This window comes from Scomber japonicus, chromosome 5 (genome assembly GCF_027409825.1).
Source record: "Scomber japonicus isolate fScoJap1 chromosome 5, fScoJap1.pri, whole genome shotgun sequence".
NCBI lineage: Eukaryota > Metazoa > Chordata > Actinopteri > Scombriformes > Scombridae > Scomber > Scomber japonicus.
In genome coordinates, this window is record NC_070582.1 from 24,444,399 (window position 1) to 24,468,615 (window position 24,217).

At 39.8% G+C, this 24,217-nt stretch overlaps 1 protein-coding gene across 1 annotated transcript in view; it reads left to right on the plus strand.

Annotated features, from left to right (window-relative positions):
• btbd11b (BTB (POZ) domain containing 11b) overlaps positions 1-24,217 on the plus strand; it is a 70,779-nt gene that overhangs the window by 29,005 nt on the left and 17,557 nt on the right. Inside the window, exon 2 of the mRNA XM_053318993.1 lies at positions 18,986-19,150. Coding sequence (XP_053174968.1) covers positions 18,986-19,150 — 165 coding nt within the window. The remainder of the gene's footprint in view (positions 1-18,985; positions 19,151-24,217) is intronic.

The window sequence follows — 24,217 nt, forward strand, 5'->3', positions numbered from 1 at the left end:
TACTGTGCTCCAACAACCTTCACATTTCATTTTTGTCCCTTCTGCATCTGGGCTCAGCTGTCACAAGGTCATCACAGGAGATAACAGTAGCCTTTTTTCAGCTGATTTATTGACACATCTTGGCAAGTTGTATCTCCATAATATCTGATGACAGAGGAAGTGACTGTCAGTAGTTGGCCCTGCTGCCTCCAAATCCTCTCAAGTTTATTGACCGTCCATCACTGTCTCCCTGTTTTCATTGATTTTCTCTTTTGATTTTCACTCCCCACTCTTCCCACACTCCACTCATCACTCCTCACTGTCTTTTTGTCAACAGTGTACATCTGTCCTTTGGTCATCTAGGTCCCAATTGGTTTCTCTGGAGGTAAATATGAGTCACTGTCTAGAGTGAGCGGGAAGGATGATTAACTCATTTTAAACACTTTTTGGCCAGAAGCAGAAAAAGCAAAAAGCAGAAGTACAAGTGCAATATTAGCATTCAGCATATCGTCTGCTCTCGCATTTTATACACGTAGACAAGCAGAATGAATTAATGTATTGTATGTATGTGAGCCTTTGACCCTGACTTAATGCCATGTTTGTGCAACCACAAAGGATATGACTGAAGCATAAGACTGAAATTAAGCTTGTAGAAAAAGTGCCTGTGTATGTTTAAAGGAATAGTTCACTATTTTGGGAAATATGCTCACACTCTCCTAATCTGGTTATTATTTTCTCAATTAATTAATTAGTCGTTTAATGTATGAAATGTCAGACAATGATGAAGCATATCATTTACTGTTCCCAAAGATACAACTTAAGGTTTGCTGTTTCCATTGTTCCCAGTATGCTGAACTAATCTAACTGGTTGGAGGGCTCTATTTACTGTACATAGTTGAAGAATAATATTGATCTTCTCATCTAACTCCTGACTAGAAAGCAAATATAAGTACTTCCTTGAATGTTGAACAATTCCTTTAAATGTAAGGGCAGAAATAAAGTATATTAAGTAGTATAGGGTGTTGTAAAGTCCCTTAGAAGTCAAGTCACTTTCATCCAGTTAGTCTGAATTATTCAACAACTGGAGTTTCACCAAGGCTACGGGAGAGAAAAAATACAGAGATCTCTGTTTGTTTCTGCTTGTGTGTATCATGGGTGCTCACACACAGGAATCCCCTCATTGAGCATGGCTGCCATCTGTTGCATAGGCGTCTTCTCAGGGGTCAAATTACCTGCCGTTCAGGATGTTGCTATTTCTAATGAGAAGCTAAATCCTGCTTCACGAGCAAACACAAAATATAGCCTGTGTGTTATTTTCTGCTCGTTAGCTCAAGGTGCAGCTTGCATGGAACAGATAAAACAAATAAAATCCCCTCATTTCCCCAGTCTAACAGTGCTATGGTCATTCTATCTGGGATTTTTTTTCTGTCATGACCTACAGTAAATAAATGGATCACCAACACCACCTCCCCCTCAGGGAGGATATGAATGGCTTGCCAGTCATTCACTGGCAAACAAAAATTCTCTGGCACATATAAACCTCCCTGCAGGAGACGAGAAGCACCGGTGTTGCACAAGCTGCTATTTTGACAAAAGTCCACCGACTTCCTTTCCATTCACACATCAACTGAAGTTCCTCTTCATTACAGTAAACCATTCGCCTGTAATTACTCTGCTGAGGTCTCCGCTGCTCACAATATTGATGCTACATGTTTGCTCTTAAACTAATGCTTTGAAGATTAGACGCTGGCACAGTGTTCTTGTACTAATTTAGGGTACAAATGAAAAGCAGCAGCGTAGTCTCACTTCATCTAAACTTTATTTATCATTCAAGGCAGACAGCAATCAGAGAGATATTAGTCGGGCATCGTTACACATCAGCACTGCCCTTGATGCTGTTTTGTCACACAGCTGGATGGCTCACAGTGTAATTCTTGCATTTTATTGCATATTTTGTCATATTCGTTTGTCTCACAAAGAGTGTACAGATATGTGTTTATAGATAGTTGTCACTCTTGTGTCACCAAAATGGAACTGTAATTAAAATGGCACATTGTTTTTTTTTCTTGATTAGTGAAATGGAATGCATTTATACACCATTTGTGGGACGCCATAAAACACGTATCCTTAATTGCTCTGATGAATATGAGATTAGCATTCGATTAGATTTGATTATCATCAGTGTGTTTATGGTGATATGGGAAGGCACATGCGAGTGAGTGGGGTGTGATAACTTGAGCTAAAAGCACTGAAATGTTGGAATCTCAATGTGCTTGAAAAAAGTTTTAGCTTTAAGAATTAATGAGAAAGTATGAAATTATTTAAAAATGACGCATATTATTTATAATTTAAATAAAGTTGAGCATAATTTTTGTCCCTATCCAAGCATTTCCTGGAGGAAATGAGTTGACTGTTGACTTTTACATCAAATCATTTGCTCTCAGGTGCTTTTTCTATAAAATATCAAGGTAAAAATATGAGGTGTCGAGTCAGTTTCCACCAGTAATTCCTTATGAATTCCTCCAATCACTCACTGTTAATTCCAGGTGCTCCTTCTTGTCTTAGATGTCACTGTGTGCTGTAAATCAATAGGTTTTCATTTGTTTCTTTTGTCATGGTGCCTGCCTGTTTGTCATTGCTGTAGAGCAGCATTATCTGTTTTTGTTGGAAGTGGGTAGAGGAGACTGGAAAACTGGAAAGAGAGGATCCACAAAACATAGCTCTTAATTTCAGCTGAGCAGATGTATTCATCATGTTGTAAAAAGAATGTCAGACTGGACACAGTACATGATACTAATAATGATGCTCATAATGTTGCATTTTACAGAAATGCAAGATGTAGCCATCCCTTTACTTGTGCCATAATTTCTTGTTAGTGCTAAAAAAAATGTTTCAGATGGCAAGAGGACATCAACCGCTAATTATGAATCTACATGGAAATGGTTTGAGTGTGTGAGCGCAGGTGTGTCAGTGAATTAATAATAATAATAATAATAATAATAATAATAATAACAATAACTTTATTTTGTATAGCGCCTTTTATGAAACCCAAGGTCACTTCACAATAACAGGAAACACAGACAAAAACACACATTTAGCCTGCAAAAGCCTGCAGGAACAAGTGCCTTTTCAACAGAGATTTAAAATTGTCCAGAGTTGGTGCCTGGCGAATGTAAGGAGGGAGCGAGTTCCACAGTGTAGGAGCTACCACATTGAAGGCCCTGCTCCCAATGGTTTGCCTTCTGGTGCGGGGGATGGACAGGAGGCCCAAGTCGGTGGAGTGCAGGTCCCGTGAAGGGTGGTAAACATGGAGGAGGTCTGTTAAGTACTGGGGTGCAAGAAGAAGTTTAAAAGTGATACAGAACTTAACAGGAAGCCAGTGCAGCTGTTTGAGTGTGGGGGTGAAGTGCTGCCAGGGTTTGGTTCGAGTGAGAACCCTGGCAGCTGAGCCTGTCCAGCGTTTTATTGGGGACCCCATACATGATGGCATTACAATAGTCCAGACGTGAGGTGATGAATGCATGTATGAGAGTCTTAGCAACTGAGTCAGAGAGTGAAGGACGGAGTCTGGAAATGTTCCTTAGGTGGAAGAAGGCGGATTTGATGACAGATTTAATGTGTGTGTCATATGAGAGTGTGGAGTCCAAAATAACACCCAGATTGCGAACCTCAGAGGACAGCGGGATGCAGGAGCCATCAACCAGGAGGACAAGATCTACTACTTTGCGGAGCAGAGTCTTGGGAGCAACAACCATGAGTTCTGTTTTCTGACTGTTGAGTTTGAGCAGGTTGGTGATCATCCAGACTTTTATGTCATGCAGGCAGTGGATGAGGGATTGCGGAGGGAGTTGGGTGGAAGGTGATATGCTGAGATAGAGTTGGGTATCGTCAGCGTAGCAATGGAAATTCAAACTGTGGTGGCGGATGATCTGGCCGAGCGGGAGCATGCAGATGGTAAAGAGGAGGGGACCAAGTACGGAACCTTGTAACCAAAGTGAATTAAACATGTAGACCTCATTTACCCCTTGCATTGATATGCAATCTCTATATGGAATCCATATCTGGATAAGGAGGTGAAGATGTTATTAATACCAGGAGTCAATGCAAAGGCACATGGTTCGAATTTCACGCTTTTGTGAATAATTAATAAACAATTTTTTCCCCATCAAACAGGCAGTTCTTACAGTAATACCTCGTAGTTTAGTGTTCTCCCTCCAGCAACAAGTGATCAAAGACTCCCACTGCTTCCTCACATCCCCCATCATCTACTTCGACTGCCATCTAAGATTTTCGAAGTTAGCGACGAGTTAGTGTTATAAGTTGACTTTGCAACAAATTTTTGCCATTCAGCTTACACTCACAAAGTTTCAAGCACTGCTGCTTCACTTCTGGTGCCAACTCACTAAGCATTTTCCTTTCATACGCCTCATCTGCTGCATCCTCCCATCACACTGCGAGCTCCTCAGTATACACAACCTGCTGACCACAACACCAAGTCTGACTTTAAAGTTTCTCCAAGACTGGCAGCTCTCACATATTCCCATTTCCCTGAACACCTACAGTACCTTCCCAAAAATTCACTTCCTCTTTCCGCCACCTTTATGAGACAAGTAATATCTTTCTTCCTGTGTGCTAGAAAATTAATTTTTAGCAGTTTCCTCTCAGTTGCTGCCACTCATGGTTATGCTGTTGGGACAGCCTAAATGTAGTCCTCGCCGACTGTTCCTTTTCACTGGGATTTTGAGGTTAGTATGAAAAGCTAGCACATCATACTTCACATCTATAATTAATCTTTCAAATTGCCTCTATATCCCAGAAACCCCTTCATCCCTCTCTCTTCTCTCCACTTCCACTGTACCTGCCACTGAAATCAAACCAAAATAGGTGAAGTGATAAATTATACTCTGTAATGCCCGTTGAGGGACTGCATCGCAATGTCAATTTGTCAAGTTATCAGTGTGCAGCACAAATGTGTCTCTCAGTCTTGTGCGTTTTGTTTCCACATCAATCAGCTTGGCCCAGACGTGTCCCTGCTGAAATTCAAGATGAGCCTTGAAGAATGTTAAAACACAAATAAAATAAAAAAAAAACAAAGAGAAGAAATAAAGTGAAGCAGCAGTATGTAGGAAGACTTTTAAGAGTAACAACACTGAAAAACCTGCATTTGCATGAGTGGGTTGATGGTAATAGTGGGCACAGTTACTAAAACAAAGATTGTTATCAAATGTAATGGACAGAATGAGAACTGCTGTGTTTTCTGCCTCCAGAAATGAACTGAAGTATACCAAACAAAACTGAAGACATGATCAAAACAAATGCAAATGTACTATACTAATGTACCCCATTAGTATAGTCTGGTTATTCACCTTTAGGGCCAGAATGCTAAACAGAGACCTTTATAGCCCAGTACGTCTTTAAAGACACTGCAGCACTATATACTTCTATCTCAGCTTCACTCTGCCCTTCAGATTACACTGTCAGAGAATTTCAAGGCTTCGCTTACAGTTCAGCTCTGTTGGCTGCTTTGTGAAAGTCGCAGTGACTCAGAGTGAAAGACTTTTTATATAGCCTATATCGTTCAGTGTTGTCCATCTATATAATGGAAACTTCTGGTTGATGGCCTCTGACATATTTAAAGGATGTGTCTCTGTCATTCATCCCTCACTTTGACATGGCTGCAGGAGCAAGAGGATGGCACAACCCTGCATGGATAACATAAAGGTAGCTAATGTGACATGGCATGACGTGATTGGTATAGACCACACTTCCAAATCATATTACATGAAAGGAGTCAAAGGACGATTAGCGACCTTGTGTGCAAACATGCAGGCTTAGCTGTAAAGCAGAAAACACATTCAACCTTATAGAAGCAGCTCACATGCTCTGAGGCACTTGAACACTGTGGCACGCTTTACTGTCATTGTGCACATGCAAACACAAACATGCACGGATACCAAATATACACACAAGGGTCACTGATGGGTAGTATCCAAGAGAGTTCATTGTTGGAGAGAATTAAGTGAAGGCCACAAATCTAAGGGTTTAACTTTGATCTACTCTCTGATTGGAACAGGCAGCTGAGTGTTTCAGAAAACTCTGGAGGGTAGATTTAAGTTTTAGGCGTTGGCCTTCTATTCATACTCATACCCTCCATCAAGACCTTGGCTGTAATAGCCCTAGCAGCCAAGTCAGCATTATATAATGCATATGAGTGTCTATTGTGAAAACAGAAGAGATTGCTCTTAATGGCTTAAGGGCACTAAGTAATGCAAACAGAGAAAATCAATTACTGAGTTCATTACTTGCAAACACAGCAATACAAGATGTAAAATGAAAAATGGAAGGAGGTTTGAGCCAAAGTCACAGAACTATTAATACGAGTGTGGAGACTTTTTACTACAAGACTGTTGACAGCATGATATTAAATTGTGACAGGCCTGCGAATATTACTGCTTTCATTTTGCCGAACAAGACACAGGACTCATAAGTCTGGCACAAGGCTTATAAGTCTATGAATTCTCATGTCATTGGCCTGCTTGGTGCAATTAGTAATGACTGCCTAAAAAGATGTTTTGTGCAATAGCAGTCAACCAGTCATGCATTGAATAATGCCAGTGATTGGCATCTTTGTGCTAATCTTTACTGAAACTCTTTGAACTTGACAGGCATTAATGGCTCACTGGATTTTGGGACTATACAAGTTGGCCTCAAGTTAAGAAATGAGGCAAGCAGAACATTTGGAAAATGAGTTAACAGTACACCCATTTGGGATCATGTGTTGATGTCCTTCATGCATAGCCTTCATTCATAGCTTCTCTGCGCGGCACAGAAGAATCTTGAGAAGGATGAGCGAGACTGTTTAATAAGAGCAGCGTCTGTTGATACTGTTGAGGTATTAATGTATGTGGACACACTTCACAGACTTTTGCACGAACACTCATGATTTTCAAAGCAAAACATCACATATGTGGCTCTCTCAAAGGCCGCCAAACTTCAAAGTCAGACTATCATTCTCCATGAAGAATATTCACAGAAGATTTGACTTCCCTTTTTAGAAAGGTCAGTTTCTTTGAATCTCAAGCTCTAAGGTTGGCCAATTTCCAGCTCTGGCTATGCAGCCAAGTGAATTAGACTGCACAGATGAAGTGCCACAGCCAACCAAGCAGAAAAATAACTTGTGCCTGCCTGGGCTGGATGGTGCAGGCCCGGGTTAGATTTGGACTCTATAGTGCCTGAGGCAGCCTGGGCCTAGGCCACCATTAATTACCACTAATGAGTTGAGCATGAGTGACCTGATGATGATGAAGGACTGTACATCTCCTTTATAGAGCAGGGAGAGATATGAGATATAACACTGTGATAGGACAAATGTGGCTGTGCTGGTTAGAGGACTGTGGCAGCAAAGATGCATTTTGATGCTGAAAAAGAAAAAGCATCGAAGGGAGTTGAGTATTCAGTGGAATATAAACATAGAAGTGTTAGTTTCCTGGTTTGTGATGGTGTATGAAGTGGGATCAAACCTGTCATTCATTTCTCAAGACTCTTTCATAATTTTAGAACAAACCCCGAGTGTGAGGTTAGTAATCTCTTCACCACACAATTTGAATAGTGCACCATTTGTGACTTTGAAAGACTTCAGTATTCATGTTTTGCTGTTTTAAACTTTTAAGCAAGCCCCACCTCAGGAACTGAGCAGAGAGTTAAACACTAAGCTTGGCCGTTTCAACAATGACTCCCTTTTTGCATTTATATTCCTGGCACGGAGTGTGTATGAATCTCACATCTCTGCAGAGTAAAGCAGAAACGAGAAAAGAGAGATTCTGTGTGTTATTTGTGAATTTATGCACATATGCATCTGTGCATGCACCATGGATCTGGGCGTGTGTGCAGGGATGCGTGTGTAAGCGTGCATGCACGTTCCAGCTCCATGCCTGTGTATTTGGATTTGAAGTGGCTGCTTGCTGCCAGCCAGTCTCCTCCACCCTCTGTGCTTCTTACAGCAGAGCCAGTGTGCCTCGGGGAGAGGCTGGGAAAACATGTGGGGGAGAACCCGGAGGAGCAGGAGGGAGACCCAACCTACCTGCTGCCTGCAGCAGAGCAGAGCCAGTTGGTGCAGGGCAGAATCCCAAAATACGATACCTTAAATATTTGCTTTGGCTTCATTTGTGTGTTTTGTTAAGGATGTGCTGTTGGCATGGGCTGTGACAGTTTTAACCTGCAATAACAATCTTGGTTTGGGAATACATCCTGGTTTGAATCCCTTCAGGGACAACTGATGAGTGTTGTATACTTATTGCTCATTTCTGTTCATGATGCACAAGATAGCAGCACTGTGTCTGCCTCTTTAGTTTTATGTGTTACAAGTGTAGGAGAACATGTTTTCTTGAAAGATGAGCTTGCACGGCTGATTTAGTGGGTGATATTGCAATTGCTCAATTACAGCTTGGCCGGCGTTAACCCCTGAGTATGAGTGTAATCATTCACATACACAATTTAACAAAGAGGACATTGTTTTGTTGTCAAGCTTTCAACATTTTCCATAATAAGCAATTGAGTTGAGGTCACTGAGACTACTCCCCTGAGGTTTGGAGTTTTGTTCAGACTGAATGATAACATTTCCAATAACAGTGCTTATATATTGTCAAAGTGTCAGGGATATTTGCTAATGGAGTTCCTGAACAGCGAGGGTCATCCCTCAGAGGAGGTGTTGGGGTAGAGGGAAGCAACAGGGAGCAGCACACAGCCCCAGGCCTCATCACTCTCTGCCAGGCATGCCCCACCTCCAGTCAGTGTCTGTGCTACATAGAGCCACTTTGCAGAGTCAGAATGATAGATTACGCTAGGTGAGTTAAACAATTACAGAGAAATTTGGAGCTCAATGCCTCATAACCCGCTGGTCTCACATCCCAAAACAACTCAAGGAAGAGTAATGAATCAATATTCTGAAAAGAAAGTCAGAAGAAGCTCAAGTAATTCTTTGATGTTATTTTTTCCTTCATTATCAAAAAGTCACCTGTTGTCATATCTACTGTAAGTGTATTGAAATATACACAGTTATGCACACATACCACATGAGAGAAAGTCAAACATCCACATGTAGGAAAATTGCAATTGAGTGTGCAAACATACAGCACTGTGACATTGTGCTTTGATCTTTGTATGAACAGCATGTCATAGATTCACACTGTACAAAGCATTATCATGTAGGTGATTGATAACTGACTCGTCTGCCTGCTGCGAATTCAACAAACCAGCACTGAGAAAGTAAATGAGGAACGAGAGAGCAGGCCATGTGCCACACATGACCCTGTAGTGACGCACAAGACGACGGGGGTCTGTCCTGTCTGCTGGGATGGCAGCAGTTATCAGATTATTTCTGCCAGTTTGCAGACATGGGACTCCTGTGAGGAGCAAGGGGAAGATGGTGACAATTTTTGTAACTGGCAGTTAGGTGGATAGATATTAGGCATTGCTTATGTGTAAGAATATGTATGTGTACCATTTAGAACATAATTAAAAAATAGTCATAGAGAGAGACACACAAAAAGAAACCAACCAAACAGTATTTGGAAAAGAGAAAATCGCTATTTTTAATAGAGATTGTGGTCAGTGTGAGTGCTTATGTGCACCACATGAGCCACTGGAATGAAACAGAGATGAACCTAAAGTCTGACCACATTTTAAAGGATAAGGCTGTTATTCTATATTATTTGTATTATAAACAGAACTCCTGACATCACCAAAACCACCAATCTGTTAGTCCGTCTCTCAATACTTTCTAACTTCCTTCCCTGTCTGTGGCTCTCATTAAGCCTATCCGTTCCTGCTGAATAAATACATCATAAAAAAATGTGGGTCACAAATAAATTGCTTCAGTTAAAAAAAAAAAAAAAGCACACTAATTCCCCAAAACAGCTGGGTACTGTAGTTTTTTTTTTTTAGCAAATGTTACTCAAACAGGGGCAAATGGAGCATTTCGGGAGGACTACTTTCAATCATGGATTAATACACAATAATACACTTGGTATGTAGTGATTATCCACAGGCTTGTGATTGACTTGACGGGTGGCTGTGGCTCAGGAGGTAGAGCGGTCGTCCATTGGCGGTTTGATTCCCGGCTCCTCCAGTCCACATGTCGATGTGTCCTTGGGCAAGACACTTAACCCCAAATTGCTCCCGTTGCTGCGCCAACGGTGTATGAATGAGAATGAATGGTTAAATTCCCCCTGATGAGCAGGTTGGCACCCTGCATGGTAGCCATGTAATTACATGAAATGTAAAGAGCTTTGAGCGGTTGTAAAGACTAGAAAGGCACTATATAAGTACAGTCTATTTACCATTTACATAAACGACAGTACCCATGTTTATTGTAATGAGGGAACATGTCACACAGTGCAACATTGTGCATACATTCATTTTTACTGGAAACAAATAAAGCTCTACATCACAGTAAATATTTGTTAGTAGGATCAATTAATTATTGTTTTTGGTATTTTGATGGGATTTGTTAACAATAAAGGAAAGAAAAGAAAATCACCAGAATTATCCCTTAATTGCGTCATTATGAGGGCATGACATCTTGCATATCCTTCACCCTGTATGTACTCCACTGATGATGCATCACTGGGGATTACAAAGCCTGGTGTCACCATTCGTCATCGCTCCTTACATCCAGTACTTTCTGTGATGCTTTGCTCAGAATGAGTCATCCTTTCTTCCCCTCTTTGCAAATTTCTTATTCTCTGCATATTTGCTCTGTTATTGTCAATCTTTCGTGGTCAGGTATGTAGTCTCAATCTACAGAAGAAGAGTGGGAGTAACTGCAGCTGTGAATCTAAAAAATGCAGGTTCAGGTTGGCAAAAACATGTAATGTAGAAGTGTTGATTAAGCTACTCTAGAACAGAAAAAATGTTGGGAAACAGCATTAATAGTGAATGAGATTTCTTTTGTGACTAGCAATTCAAATTCACACCACACATTTCCTCGTTTCATCTCACACACACGATAATCAGAATCACCTTCACCATTAGTGAAGTATGTCTTTTACATGTAATTTGACTCTGGTTTAGTGGCTCTCAGTGTACTTATACAGAATAACAACTCATCAATCTTTAGAAATATACACAAGGAATAACTATGCAGGTGAAACTCTTCTGTGAACTATAAACAGGATACAAGTAGTGCAAAGAAGTAAAGGGTGCAGGGAGTGATGATGAGATAAATATTTAAAAAAAGAAAGATGTTACTTTATATACATACAGTATAGTAGGTATTTATGTACAATATAGCCTGTTCAGATACACTGTAGTGAATGAAATGCATTGCACATTTTGTATTTTAGACTAAAATAAATATAATTTGTAGCTACAGTGGGTATTGCAGTGTTCCTGGGTTATTGCACAGTGCCATAGTGAGAGGCACAAAGTCACAGTGAGACACAGATAAAGTGACACAGAAACACACAGACTCAGGAACAAACATTCAAAAGTGGGCACGTTGCACACAGGCAGTGACTGTACATTTCCTGCCTTAAGGATTTACCGTCTTATCTGCTTTGCACTTTGCTACATATTTATGCTGCTGAGTTTTCATGTCCAAGAGCGTCTTCACTTAAAAGCTCCTAGTGTTTACAAGCAGCGCGATATGATGTCATCCCTTTAAAATGGCCCAGAGGAAAAATATCCCCCTGCAGCAAATCTTGTTTTATGACATTAGTCATATCCTTAATTATTCTGGTGCCCTCAGTGCTAAATGAGCAATTACTTCAGAATCTTGTTGCATTTACCAGGATTGCACTTACAGTTTGTCAAACGTTCAGAGGTTTTTCATATTTTCAGTCATGATTCTCACTGACTCCATCCTTGATTTATCTTTAATGCAACAGACCACACCAGCCCCCTTTTTTTCTTACATATCAGATTATATGAGATCTTTTTAAAGAAGAACATACCATACTGTTTCTCTTTAAGACTCTCCTGAAAGCTCATAGAAAGGTGGTACAGAGTGAGCAGAGGGATTACGGCTCAGTGACTTCAGATTTTTCCCTGCTGCTGCTGATTGCCAGTATTGTCTGGAAAGCATCCTGCGGGAAGCGTGCAACTCATGGATATTACACACAGACTTATTACCCTTGACAGAAGAAATGAGATGAAAAGACAGAAATAATAGCGAAAGAGCTGCTACCTCAGGGTGGAATAACACACAGCCTACAGGGAGGCTGGTTTCCCTCTGATTGGAGAAGATTGCATAATTCTAGTTGTGCCCTTGTTGTGCGTCGGTCACCCGTCACAAGTCCCCCCGCCTGTGTGTGTGTGGGTGTGTGTGTAAGTGCATAGTCTATTGTGTGTTTCTAGTAGTAAGTGTATAGTATGTGATTTTGTTGTGTTTTTCACATCTCCTTTTCGGTTCCTGTGTGTTGCTTTTTCCAGGCTGCCTGCAATGATTCAAACTCATACTGAGGCCTCAGACTGACATCTCCATCTCCTTTTTACTCTTTTTTTAAAACTTCCTCTCAGCATTAGCTAACTAATGCCAACTAATAACGTCTGCATCAGGTCTTAATGCTGAAGCAAAACAATCACTTTGGTATGTAGAATTAAAGACCCAATCCATAATTACAATGTAAAAAAAAGAGTAGCACCACAACTATAGGGCTGCAACTAATGATTATTTTTATTATCATTTCATTTCTTGATTATTGTTTTCAATAAATCAGTTTGTATTTTGGTTAAAACATTTCCAACACAATTTCCTAAAGGCAAGAATGATGTTTTCTAATTGCTTGTTTTTCTGTCCAATAGTCTAAAACCCAAAGACGTTCAGTTTACTACTATTAAAAGCTGCAAATATTCATAAGAAAGAAGTTGAGAGAAATTAATGTTTGTCATTTTTACTAGAAAAAAAATAACTTATATGATTTATCCATTATCAAAATAATTCTCAATCAATTTTCTGTTGGCTGACAAATCGATGAATCAGTTAGATGTTTCAGCTCTACCACTATCAAACTAGCACTCTGAATGACTGACCTGTTAATGCAAAAGCACCATTCATCCATTGCTAGTAGTGCATCTCTAGGAATTGATTTTACAAATTAGATATATAGTCCTTCAGAGGTACTTACCTGGAAGAGAACAGCTCTCTAATTAAAGAGATGCCTTCAGAGGCTAGGCTCCATATTAAAGACAGAATGGACTGAATCAGACTGTTCACTTACTGATGGCCTCTATTGTACTTACCTCAAGGACTGTCAATGACGAGGTGTTACTTTAATCAAGAGAATCTAATCTAAAACAAGACTGTGTGCGTACTATACACACATAAGTGAAACAGTAACACAGTGGAGGGCAGTAGGATGACAAAAAAACTGGATTGTGTAAGCCTCAGTGACTGAAGTGTCCTTGAACAAGATAGTGAGCTCTTAGCATCTTTGAGAGGCATCGAGCCTGACCTCTGACCTTCACCAAGGATCAATAAAGTATCAGGTTTATTTTTGCATTGATTATCATTCTCTATATAAAAAAAGGAACAAAAGTGGTTTGATGTGCTCACAGAGAGCTCTCCTCACTGAAAACAAAAATAACCCCTAAACCCACAGTCACAATGTATTTCCTTTGGCAGTTTACTCATACTTGTGTAAGAACACATCCGGAGGTTTGTATGTTTCTTTCAGAGCGATACATGATGATGATGCTCAGCTTTTTCAGCTTTCTGCACTGGATGACAGCGAGCGATCCTCAGCAGACTGTATCCTGAATGTGGTTGCCCAGCAGTCGGAAATATTCAGTTTGGTTTTAGCTGAACATATTGTTCTGTTGACAGAGCACATCCCACTTCAACTACACATGAAGTGCCAGACATTAGGGTTGTTAAATTACTAATAATGATTTGTGTGTCTTCTATTGTATGTGTTCACTCTGGGCTTTGTGTGCATGGGGTGTTATTAACGTGTTTGTGGTTACTGACAGCATACAGTATTAGCTTTTGTTTGTGTGAATGTGTTTGTGGTTCATCCTGTGTTCACATGACATCTCCTACTGCCAGTTCCCTAATTTAAGTCGACATTTGCATGTGTACATGTATTTTCTCATAGGCCTAGTGGTTGCACAGTCCTACTTTATACCCCTGTGGCTGGCACAGGACTAACCCATTAAAGACTTGCGGCTACCTCAGACCATGCTGTGGTCACCTGAGAACCCAGACCGTGACCGTACCTCTGGAGATTTACAGTCTAGCCGTGCTTACCATTTTCCTTCTAAAAAAACACACCTTTCATATTCACACCTCTATTCCAACAACGGTAAAGATGATTAAGAATGAGTAACAGCAACATTTGAAGCAGGAAAGGCATTCTAACACATCTTAACACACGTCACTGCTGTTTCCCGCTTTCCGTCTCGCTCTGTCTCCCTCTATGATCACTCGCTCAGCATACATATGGTAGCCATCTGGCCTGGCAGAACAGAGCCAGAGACTAGAGTGAGCCTACTGTGATCCATGTACAGTAACAACACGATTAACCCTTTAGAGTCATAATGGTGCACTAAATATATATTTATTGTATGCTTTCTGCTATCACGTTAAGTGTTTTTTGCATCCTGCTGTCTGTATTTGTATTACTACTTCACCTTTTCTGCTTTTTTTCCCTTCTGTCACTCTGCTTGCTTGTTTTTACAAATCAAATACTACATATCTGAGTCACATCTCATTCATCCAAGTACCGCTTTAGTGTGCCTCCTTCTACAGCGCTGCGTTTGCCAATTTACAATTTTCCAAATCAAAGCTCAACTCTGCTGTTTTTATATCTTATCTCTGTGTGTGAAACCTAAAGCTATAGTCCCTGCAGAGTTGCAATGTGTTTAGGGACTTCTCCGCATGTCCCTCCAAAATAGATTTAAGTGCAGGGTAGGAACCACATCAAGATCAGCGTTCCTGCCCCACTGCTCTACTTAACCCTGAGACAAGTTAGAGTGGGTCCAAACTACAGTAGTCTAACAGACAGATCCATAGATGATTTTAAAAAATGACTGTAAATATGATAAAGATCTTTATATTATGATAGCAGTAGTAACATGTGAAAGTTCTACTAATTAGTTATTCTACGACTCGTTATGCAAGATTAATTATATTTATTTTTATGCATCCTCATACATGATAGTAGGCGCCTGGTTGTTGCCCTCTGTCTGATCACATGACACACTGATGAGGTTTGAAACCTGCTGTGAAAACTCTCACTGTAGACTTAAATGGCTCTAGACGCACAAAAGACATCACTTACAATTTTAACAATTTTAAGTCTTGTGAACAATTTAAAGTTTGAATGGGGTCTGTTGTCTGAGCAGTTTCAGCTTTAAACTCAATGCATTGTGATTTATTTTTAAGTGTAAGTGTAAAAGATGGAAGACTGTCAGAAAGAAGTTCATTTTGGATTTGTGTTTCCAGCAGTGTTTGTGTGAATAGGTGTTGGGAATGTTGGGTCTCTTTAAAATTAAAACCTGAAGAGTACAGTTTAGAACCTGCTCTATGTGTAAAGTGCTTTGAGATAACTTTGTTGTGATTTGGCGCTATACAAAAAAAGATTGATTGAGTGATTGATTGATTGATTGATTGACCATGCACTGCATCTTTTTTGTGTGGCTGCCTATATACAGCATTCAGTGACACCCTAATGGGAACTCCTGTATTACTTCTTCTCCAGTGACAGCATGTTGCCTAGAGCATCTTACAACCACTTCTCCTCTCCTCTCCTCTTTGACACTGAATAGTTGCCATATGGCAATCATTTCTCACCATTATGCATCCTTATCTTATGCAGTTTAACATGAAAACCTTAAATTAAATTTCCAGGGAGATTTCTGGTGCAGTGACAATCAGGAAGAAGACACTGACAAGAGTTTTTATCACATAAGCACACACAGACAGAAAGAACGGCTACAATCGCTGGCTGGCTGGCATGTAAGAGCTCCATCAGTTCCTCCCTGAGGGTAGACAGTGCCTTGCATTAGGACGCAGAGAGCCAGTGAGTCACCTTGCCTCAGTCCATTCTGAGAGCATTCAGCACTTCACTGTCAGCTGGTCCTGCTCTCCCTGTTATTCCCCAGCACCAAGGTTAAGGAGCTGGACAGTTAAAAGCTTAAAAGTGTAACAGTAAGGTGTTTTACAGGTGTTTTGTCTGCTTGTTTTTGTTTTGAAGTGCATTTATTCAATCATTTCAATGAAGCCTTTTTCACTGCAGACATTTTGACTTTTCATTGGAAAAGCACAGGTATCACTGATTAATGGTAAATGGGCTGTATTTAGGTGCCTTTCTAGTCCACTGACCATTCAAAGCACTTACAATACATGTCACATTCACCCATTCACACACATATCCATGCACTGATGGCAGAGGCCTTGCAAGGTGCTAACCTGCCCTTCAGGAGGAGTTTCTAATCATTCACACACAGACTCACACACCCATGGCACAGCCTTCAGTAGCAATTCAGCATTCAGTATCTTACCCAAGGTCACTTCATCATTGTGGACTGGAAAGGCTGGGGATTGAACCACTGACCTGATTAGTGGGTAACCTGCTCTACCTCCTGAGCCATAGTCACCCCAATCACATTAACAATCATTCCTTTATATTCAAGTGCACCATTTAAGACATGTCAGTGTGACAAATAGCCACTATACACAATGCCAGGATCTGAAACTGAAGCAGCTCAGGGTAATTCAGCCATCATTATTTTATTCATGTGCTTACTGTGACTTCTATTGCTCCTCCTTTCACTTTGAGCTACATTTTGTGTTTGAAGTGTGCTACAGCATATACATAAAGTTGTTCATTATTATAATTATCATTTATATTAAAGATCATGTTTTGATGGTATTATTTCTCACATTCTTTAATGAGAATTATTTTCATCATCGATAAAGCTGTTGTTAAGTGACCTATTTGACCATAACATTTTTGAAATGACCACATACAATACAGAGCTTTGATATGCATTTAGACCATGATATTTTTAGCCACTGTAGCAGCATGGCTCTATGGATAACTTAAGTCTGTCAGTTGGTTTGTCAGTCCTCCACATTCATTTGCCAGATGGTGTTTGCCTCAGTGTTTCTTCAGCCTCAACTTTAAGTTTATTTGTGAATGTTATGTTCACTAGCAGTTGAAACTAGAATTATGAACGGGGTAAACAGTAAACACCAAGCAAACCTGTGAGACTTTCAGACTCCCTCAGAACCACTGTGATCTTTATGAATTATGCAATTTGTAAATACTTGTCTTGCAATTGGTTAAAAAAAAGTAAATCTTTGACATAACTTTTTTGGAAAGTGGAGGGAGGAAAGCTTCCCCAACTACATTTTGCGTTACTGTTTGGCACCAAACTTGCCCTCATTATTTATTTAGTCTCTTTTCAGCAAGTATTAGGTCCATGGTCCGCTCATGCAGCTCAAATACATGCTGGTTATATGATGCTGTGACAGGAGGGACCTCCAATAGGTAATCAAATCCAGCCAAATAAACAAATAAATTAAAAAAACATTACAGAAGACGATGATAGGTCGAGGGTAAAATTGAAAGAGACTACCTTTATGAATTTACAAATCAAGCAACAGGTGTTTCCACCCAAAGCCAATTATGAAAATGATCACTTCTGCAGCTCAATATTCTAGCAAATTGCAGCTGGGTGCCTGTACTCTGTGCACATCAAATGAGGCATTATCAACCCCGTGGTCACACTTTGAGTGGGCTATTTACGCTAGTATGTAATTGTTTGAGAAGAAAGTACAGGGAGGAAAGTGCGAGGGTATCCCCCCTGCTGCTTTAAACGGTTTAAGATGGATTTCCTGAGCTTTGCTCAATTGCCTGCCAAAGAGGGCACATTGTGAACTATAAAAGCAATAATGATTTCTTGCAAAAACAGAAAGAATGTTTCTTTCCTTCATAATTGATCTTGTTGGATGTCTGAGGGCTTAAGCTGTTCAGGACACCTGACACTGGCGTAGCAGATGGCGGTGTCTCCTGCTCCTTGCTCCAGAGTCATGCAGGTTGTCAGTAGCTCTCTGGACTAACACGACCAAGGATGTGGATGAGATGGTGCCATCGCTGCTGCTCTGTAAGCAGCTGCTCTGTAGGTTTATGAGCTAAATAACTGTGACTTATACAAAAAAATCGATTTCCATCCGATTTTCCACATAATTTATGATTACCTGTGTGGTGGTGAAAAAGCAGAGTGTAATTCAGAAGCATGCCTTTTAAAATGAGCACATTTGAAACACTGCAAATTTAGTTGTTAGATTTTCAAAAAATATATCATAGATAACATCGCTACATGTTCTTAACTATTGACTCATTTGGGAGGGGGCCTGAAAAAGAATCACTTTTAAAGGAACTGTCTTCTTACACGGAATGAATGAAGAATATCACCTTTGCCACCAGCGGCATGTGCATAAATAGGTAGCATATCATGAGAGAGAATCCATTAAGACAAAAGCTACTTTTTTGCAGTGATTAGGGGCAAAGCAGAGAGTCAATGCTCTAAGCCATTTCATAAGCTGACACCCTGCAAACAGTAAGAAGGACACAGCATGAAGCTACACAAGAATATGAAACTGTCAGCAGAGACCAGTCTGATTCGTCACCATCAGAGCGATGAAGAGTAACTAACACACAGACAAGTGAATAATGAAAACACATTTGAAACATTACACATTATTGCCTATGGGGGAATTCTCTGACAGGTGCAAGTAGGACGCATAATTACAACCTTGTATGGCTGTTTTCTCAATTAGATTCTGACTCTCCATGTACAGCTTTTTAATAATCTCATGTGTTGAATATTTCCATTATTTTTTATTATTATGACAAAGACAAAGATAATGAGATGGTGATGTGAAGCAGGGACTGCTTGTCTTTTATTCCTAATGGGTCTCTCTTATGACTATGAACATAATTCTAATTCTCTCTCTCTCTCTCTCTCTCTCTCTCTCTCTCTCTCTCTCTCTCTCTCTCAGGTGTGCTCAGCCTACCTGAGGGTCTGACTCTTCACAGGGACCAGCAACAGCAGCAACAGCAGCGAGCAGGGAAGAGCGGAGAGGGAAACGCCTACAGTCAGTCTGAGCTGCGCTCCGTTGAGCAGTGCTTACTGGCCACACGAGTGGGCAGCATCTCTGAACTCAGTGAGTCGCATGTTTGTGTCTGTGTGTGGGTGTGATGGGAAAAGTCTGTACAGAGAAGTGAAGGACTGTCACTGACTCCTCTATCAAGTCAGTATGCCCTTGAGCAAGGCAGTTAACCACCCACCTGGTTTAATGGAGCTACTGAGTGGTCCCCAGTGTTTAATAATTACATTAAAGCTATTCGAGAAAGTAGTGAGCTGCCAACTTTGTGGCAACTGTTTGATGAAGCCTCTTTCCTGTTTCAACATGACGATGCACAGGCATAAATCCAGAGAGTAATTGTTTCCTGGATTTGGTGTGGAAGAACATGAATAGCCTGCACAGAGCTCTGACCTCAACTCCATCCAACATTTTTTTGAATGAACTGGAACACTGACTGTGAGCCAGGCCACATTACCCAGTATCAATGGTCTTGCTAATACTCTTGAGGCTGAATGGGAGAAAGTCCCTGCAGCCAGGCTCCTAAAATCTTGTGGAAATCCTCTCCATCAAAGTGAAAACAGCATGTTAATGGCCATAACTTTAGAATGAGATGTTTAATAATCAAATATGAGTGATATGTTATGGTGTCCAACATACATTTTGATTGTATGTGATTGTGTGAGTATGAGGTGAGGTAGGATGTTGGTGGTGCGACAGTCCTTTTAAACACTATTTAAATCAACTGATACAAAACTACCCCAAGGCCAGAGTGACCAAACATTCAGTGGTAGAGAGTGCTATGTAAATCTTTTATAAAACCACAACCAAAGGGTATTTTCATTGCAGGTTTTATTGATGATGTGCAGCTCTGGAGAGTTTTAAGTCTCCTTCACATTTGAGTAACTTGCAGATATGATGATAATGTGATGCTTATTACCACACAATAATAATAATACATTTTATTTAAGGCGCCTTTCAGGGCACTCAAGGTCACCTTACAATACACATAAACAACGATTAATACACATAAACAACGATTAAAAGCACAAGTATTGCTGCTGCTGTTTCAGTAAATCACTGTATTATAATCCTGCTGTGTGTGTGTGTGTGTGTGTGTGTGTGTGTGTGTGTGTGAGAATGTCAATGTAATTCAGTGGGAGTTGCAATTCTACAGCACTCCATTTATTAAAAAATGATTTCAGCTTGATGTTTGTTTGACAAGCCCTCCAAATGTTAATTGAATGTCTGTTTCACAATGTGCCCATTATTCAAAGAATAATGGGCATCAGAATTCCTACTGAAAACATTTATGCATTATGAAGTCATTTACATAGGCTTTAGTATATCATAATTATAATAAAAATAATAATAGCTTTTCTGCATCATTTGACAAATTACATACAGATTATGTACCCTCTCATCCTCACACACAAGACTTAAAACATGCAGAAGTTGAAAAAAGCAAAGTTCTGCACAAGGCAATCATTATAGTTTTCACCTTGTTTTCTGTTTTCGGGAAATATTTTATGTACAAACTTTTATAGAGCAGTAAGTTTTGCTGTAAACCACAACTTCATGTTTTCTGATGTGATGTAATCAGATATAATCATAACTTGCCTCTAAGGGTGAGCCAGATGCTCATGGGAAGTGAGTCTTAGCTACGTGCAACTCTACAGAACTGTGAAGTAGTGTAGCTCAAGTGACAAGGAAGGTGGTAGGCAGGCAGAGTCAGGCTGTCATTTGAATGAGTGAAAACTGATTTATTCAGTCAGGCGTAACAACACAAAAGAACGTGTGTCCAAAAATGGAAAGAATCCAAACAATCAAAAATGGACTAGCTTAACTCAAGATACTCAGCTAAGGCATGAACAAGTGCACACAGCTACACCCTCATATTCCTACCTCCTCTAAACCTACATCTCTGCCATTAAATAGGCCCTTCACTCAATTAGGCAGAACCATTACTACAGGGGTGTTCTCTCCCCATACCAATTGGCAGTCAACAATGCTACTTGTATCAGTCAACACTGTTTACCACCCATCGTTCCCAACATTTCCATAAGCCAAAACAAGAATGAATCAAAGACATGAAATCAGCCCTTTAACTGAGTAAAATAAATTCCCCATGCTTAGCTCAACCCACTGACATCACCAATGTATAAATACAGGAAGTAATGGTGAAATGAATGGGTCGTAAAAGGTCTATTTCTGTTGCCATGGCATCAGCATGTCAAGACAAGGCGTTGGAAAATATTTTCTGTATATCAAGTGTAAACAGTGATCATCAGAATAAACACAGAGCCAATTCTCCTCACTGTATGTTTTCTCAGAGCCAACATGAGAAGGGTGGGGTGCAAAGCAGGGGCGAATTGCTGGTCCTCTGTCCATGTTGTATTGATGAGGTCAAGCAAGTATTCGTTCTGTTATGTTGACAGTGCAAACACGCTCTGAGACAACAGAGCGGCCAATGAATAATAGCAGAGCTATTATTACCGGTGGTAATTTTGTCAGCTTAGGAGAACAATTCCGTAAATGACTAAGATTTGCAAACAGACACACACATGCAAGCTGAAAAAAAGAAGAATTGGTAAAAGGTGGAAAAGCTGGAAATGATTGCACTGCATCAGACTGTCACAAACTGTTTTTGAAAAGAGCAGAATTGGGAACAAAAACAGAATAAAAGATGTGAATGTTAGGAAATAAAGAGAGATGAGTTTGATTTTCTAAAATACACTTCATCTAATATAAAATTACACTGTCTGCTCAAGCACAGTTAAATTTGCATCCTACGTAGGGACAGTCTTTTTCACTGGCATTTAAACTCAATTTGAGAGGTTTGCCACTTGTGTTTTCTCATGTTCTCTCTGCCAAAATGCCAAATTAACATATTTGAAATGACAGTCCCACAAATATTGCAGTTATTAGGAAAGTTGAGGTGTCATCATCACTGCTGTCATCCTGCTTTAGTGTTGTCTGTGTAACTTAGTATGTTACTGAACTCGGTCAGTCTATTCTTAGAAGCGCTGATGGCTTGAAGATACAAAATACACTTAATGCAGGCTTTCTCCTTTCATAAATCTATACAGTGGGAAAATATCACCATCGCAAAGTGAAACAAGGTCAAATAGCAGTGACCTCAGAGTGCTGAACAATACCTCTGTGGGCTTCAGGCTGCACATCCACCATCAGCATACACTGAGACACCCTCCTTAACTAATGTTTGACATTTTGAGACTTATTCATTTTCTGGTGGAGACACCACTCTCTTGTCCTTCCATTAAATATAAAGCTACAGCAAGGAGATGGTTAGTTTAGCTTAGCATAAAGAAAGTAGGAGAACCCAATAGTCTGGTTCTGTCCAAAGGTTCACCTAACAGTTCATAAATGTACATGTTAAATCAAATGTATTCAATTTGTACTAACACCAAAATGCACATGTTTTTTTGTTTGTTTATTTTTTGGCTGTGACTGGAGCTCCCACTGGTTGCTAAGACTCAGAAAAGACACTGTACATGGCTGAGAAATAGTCCCTTGTAAAAACACAACTTGTCCTTTAAATGTCTTGTTTTTTATGGATTCATGTATAATATAATATATAACATTAATGAGTTTTAGAAGTTCTGGTAGGTGGATATTGTGTCCTTAGACAGAGCAAAGCTAGCTGTTTCTCCTTGTTTTCATTCTTTATGCTAAGCTAAGTTAGCTATCTACTGGCTCTAACTTCATATTGACAGTACAAACATGAGTTATCAGTCTTCTCAGCTAACTCTTGATAGGAAAGAGATTAAGTATATTTCCCAAAACACTGAACTTTAATCTGCAAGGTGTCTTGGGTAGAAACATCCTGATGGAGGACTGTGAAGGTTAATTTTTGATTGATGATTTTGTGAGGCCATTTTTTCATTCCAGAAGAATGAATTTTACACTTCTCTCTCCCATAAAACAGAGTGACGCTCTGATCCAATAGGTTCTGAGATTCCAAGGTTGTCAAATGTTCTGATTCAGACAGTCTGTCAGAGGTTACCTTAAATCTTGGCAGCTTAAAGGAACACTTGAACATTTGGGGAAATAGTCTTATTTCCTTGCTTACAAGCGGGGGATAGAAACAAAAAATAGAATCCAATCATCATTTTTATCTTTTTCCAGTGACAGCATCCTTCAATCAAGTGCCTACAGAGACAGAGACCGGGTAGAGTTTTTGAAAATTACTGACTTTTGCTCTGCTGTTGCTGCTGTTTGTAGTCATATCCTGCTATCTGCACTGGTTTGGTAATATGTACTATTCAGTGTGGCAACTGTGCAAACAGAATTGCTGGGATAGAATGCAGCTGTTTTAATGACAGAGACAGAGTCATTTCAGTTGTCTACATCATGGCTATTTAGGAGCATTTTGATTTATGAAACAATTTTAATATATAGAACATGGACAGAACGTTTGTATATAAAATGTAATACATTTATGATCACACCGTGACGTTCCCTATTTAATCAAGACTTTTCTGTATCAGATTACCTCTGGTTTACTCTGGTACTTACAACTGCATTATAGAGTTGAATTCTTTGTTACATTAATTTTGGCCTTTTAACTTGTTCACAAATGTTATTAACTGCAACTTTATATGGCACTAAAATAACAATGCCTGTATTAATAATTCATGTTTAGGGATATACTTTCCTAATGGATAAGCTATTAGTTATTAAAACTGATTAAAAAACACTCATTATTCACTACTGGACACATAACATGAATACATTTAAAATCCTAAAAGCACATTTCCTACAGCAAGGAGTATGATTTGGAGTCAATTTTCTTTCTCCTTTTGTCTCATTTGATGCTTTCATTATTTGCTTTATTTCCAGGTCTCGTATGATGTGCTGTTTTCCTCTAAGTGTTTCAGAGTATTAACAGGAGACACTGCTGCTCAGAAGACACTGCTAATGGCCATCAGTATTCTCAGTAATACCTCTCAAAGATAATTTTGTCATGGCAGCAATAAGAGTGTGTAGATGTTTTTTTTGTATATCTATACTGAAGACAGTGCAAACTTTTAATACCACAAAAAGACCATGTGGCTGATGAAAGCAGCAGAATCTCATAGGAAATTGAACAATGTTAGTGCCTACTGGTAGAACATGTCAACTTAA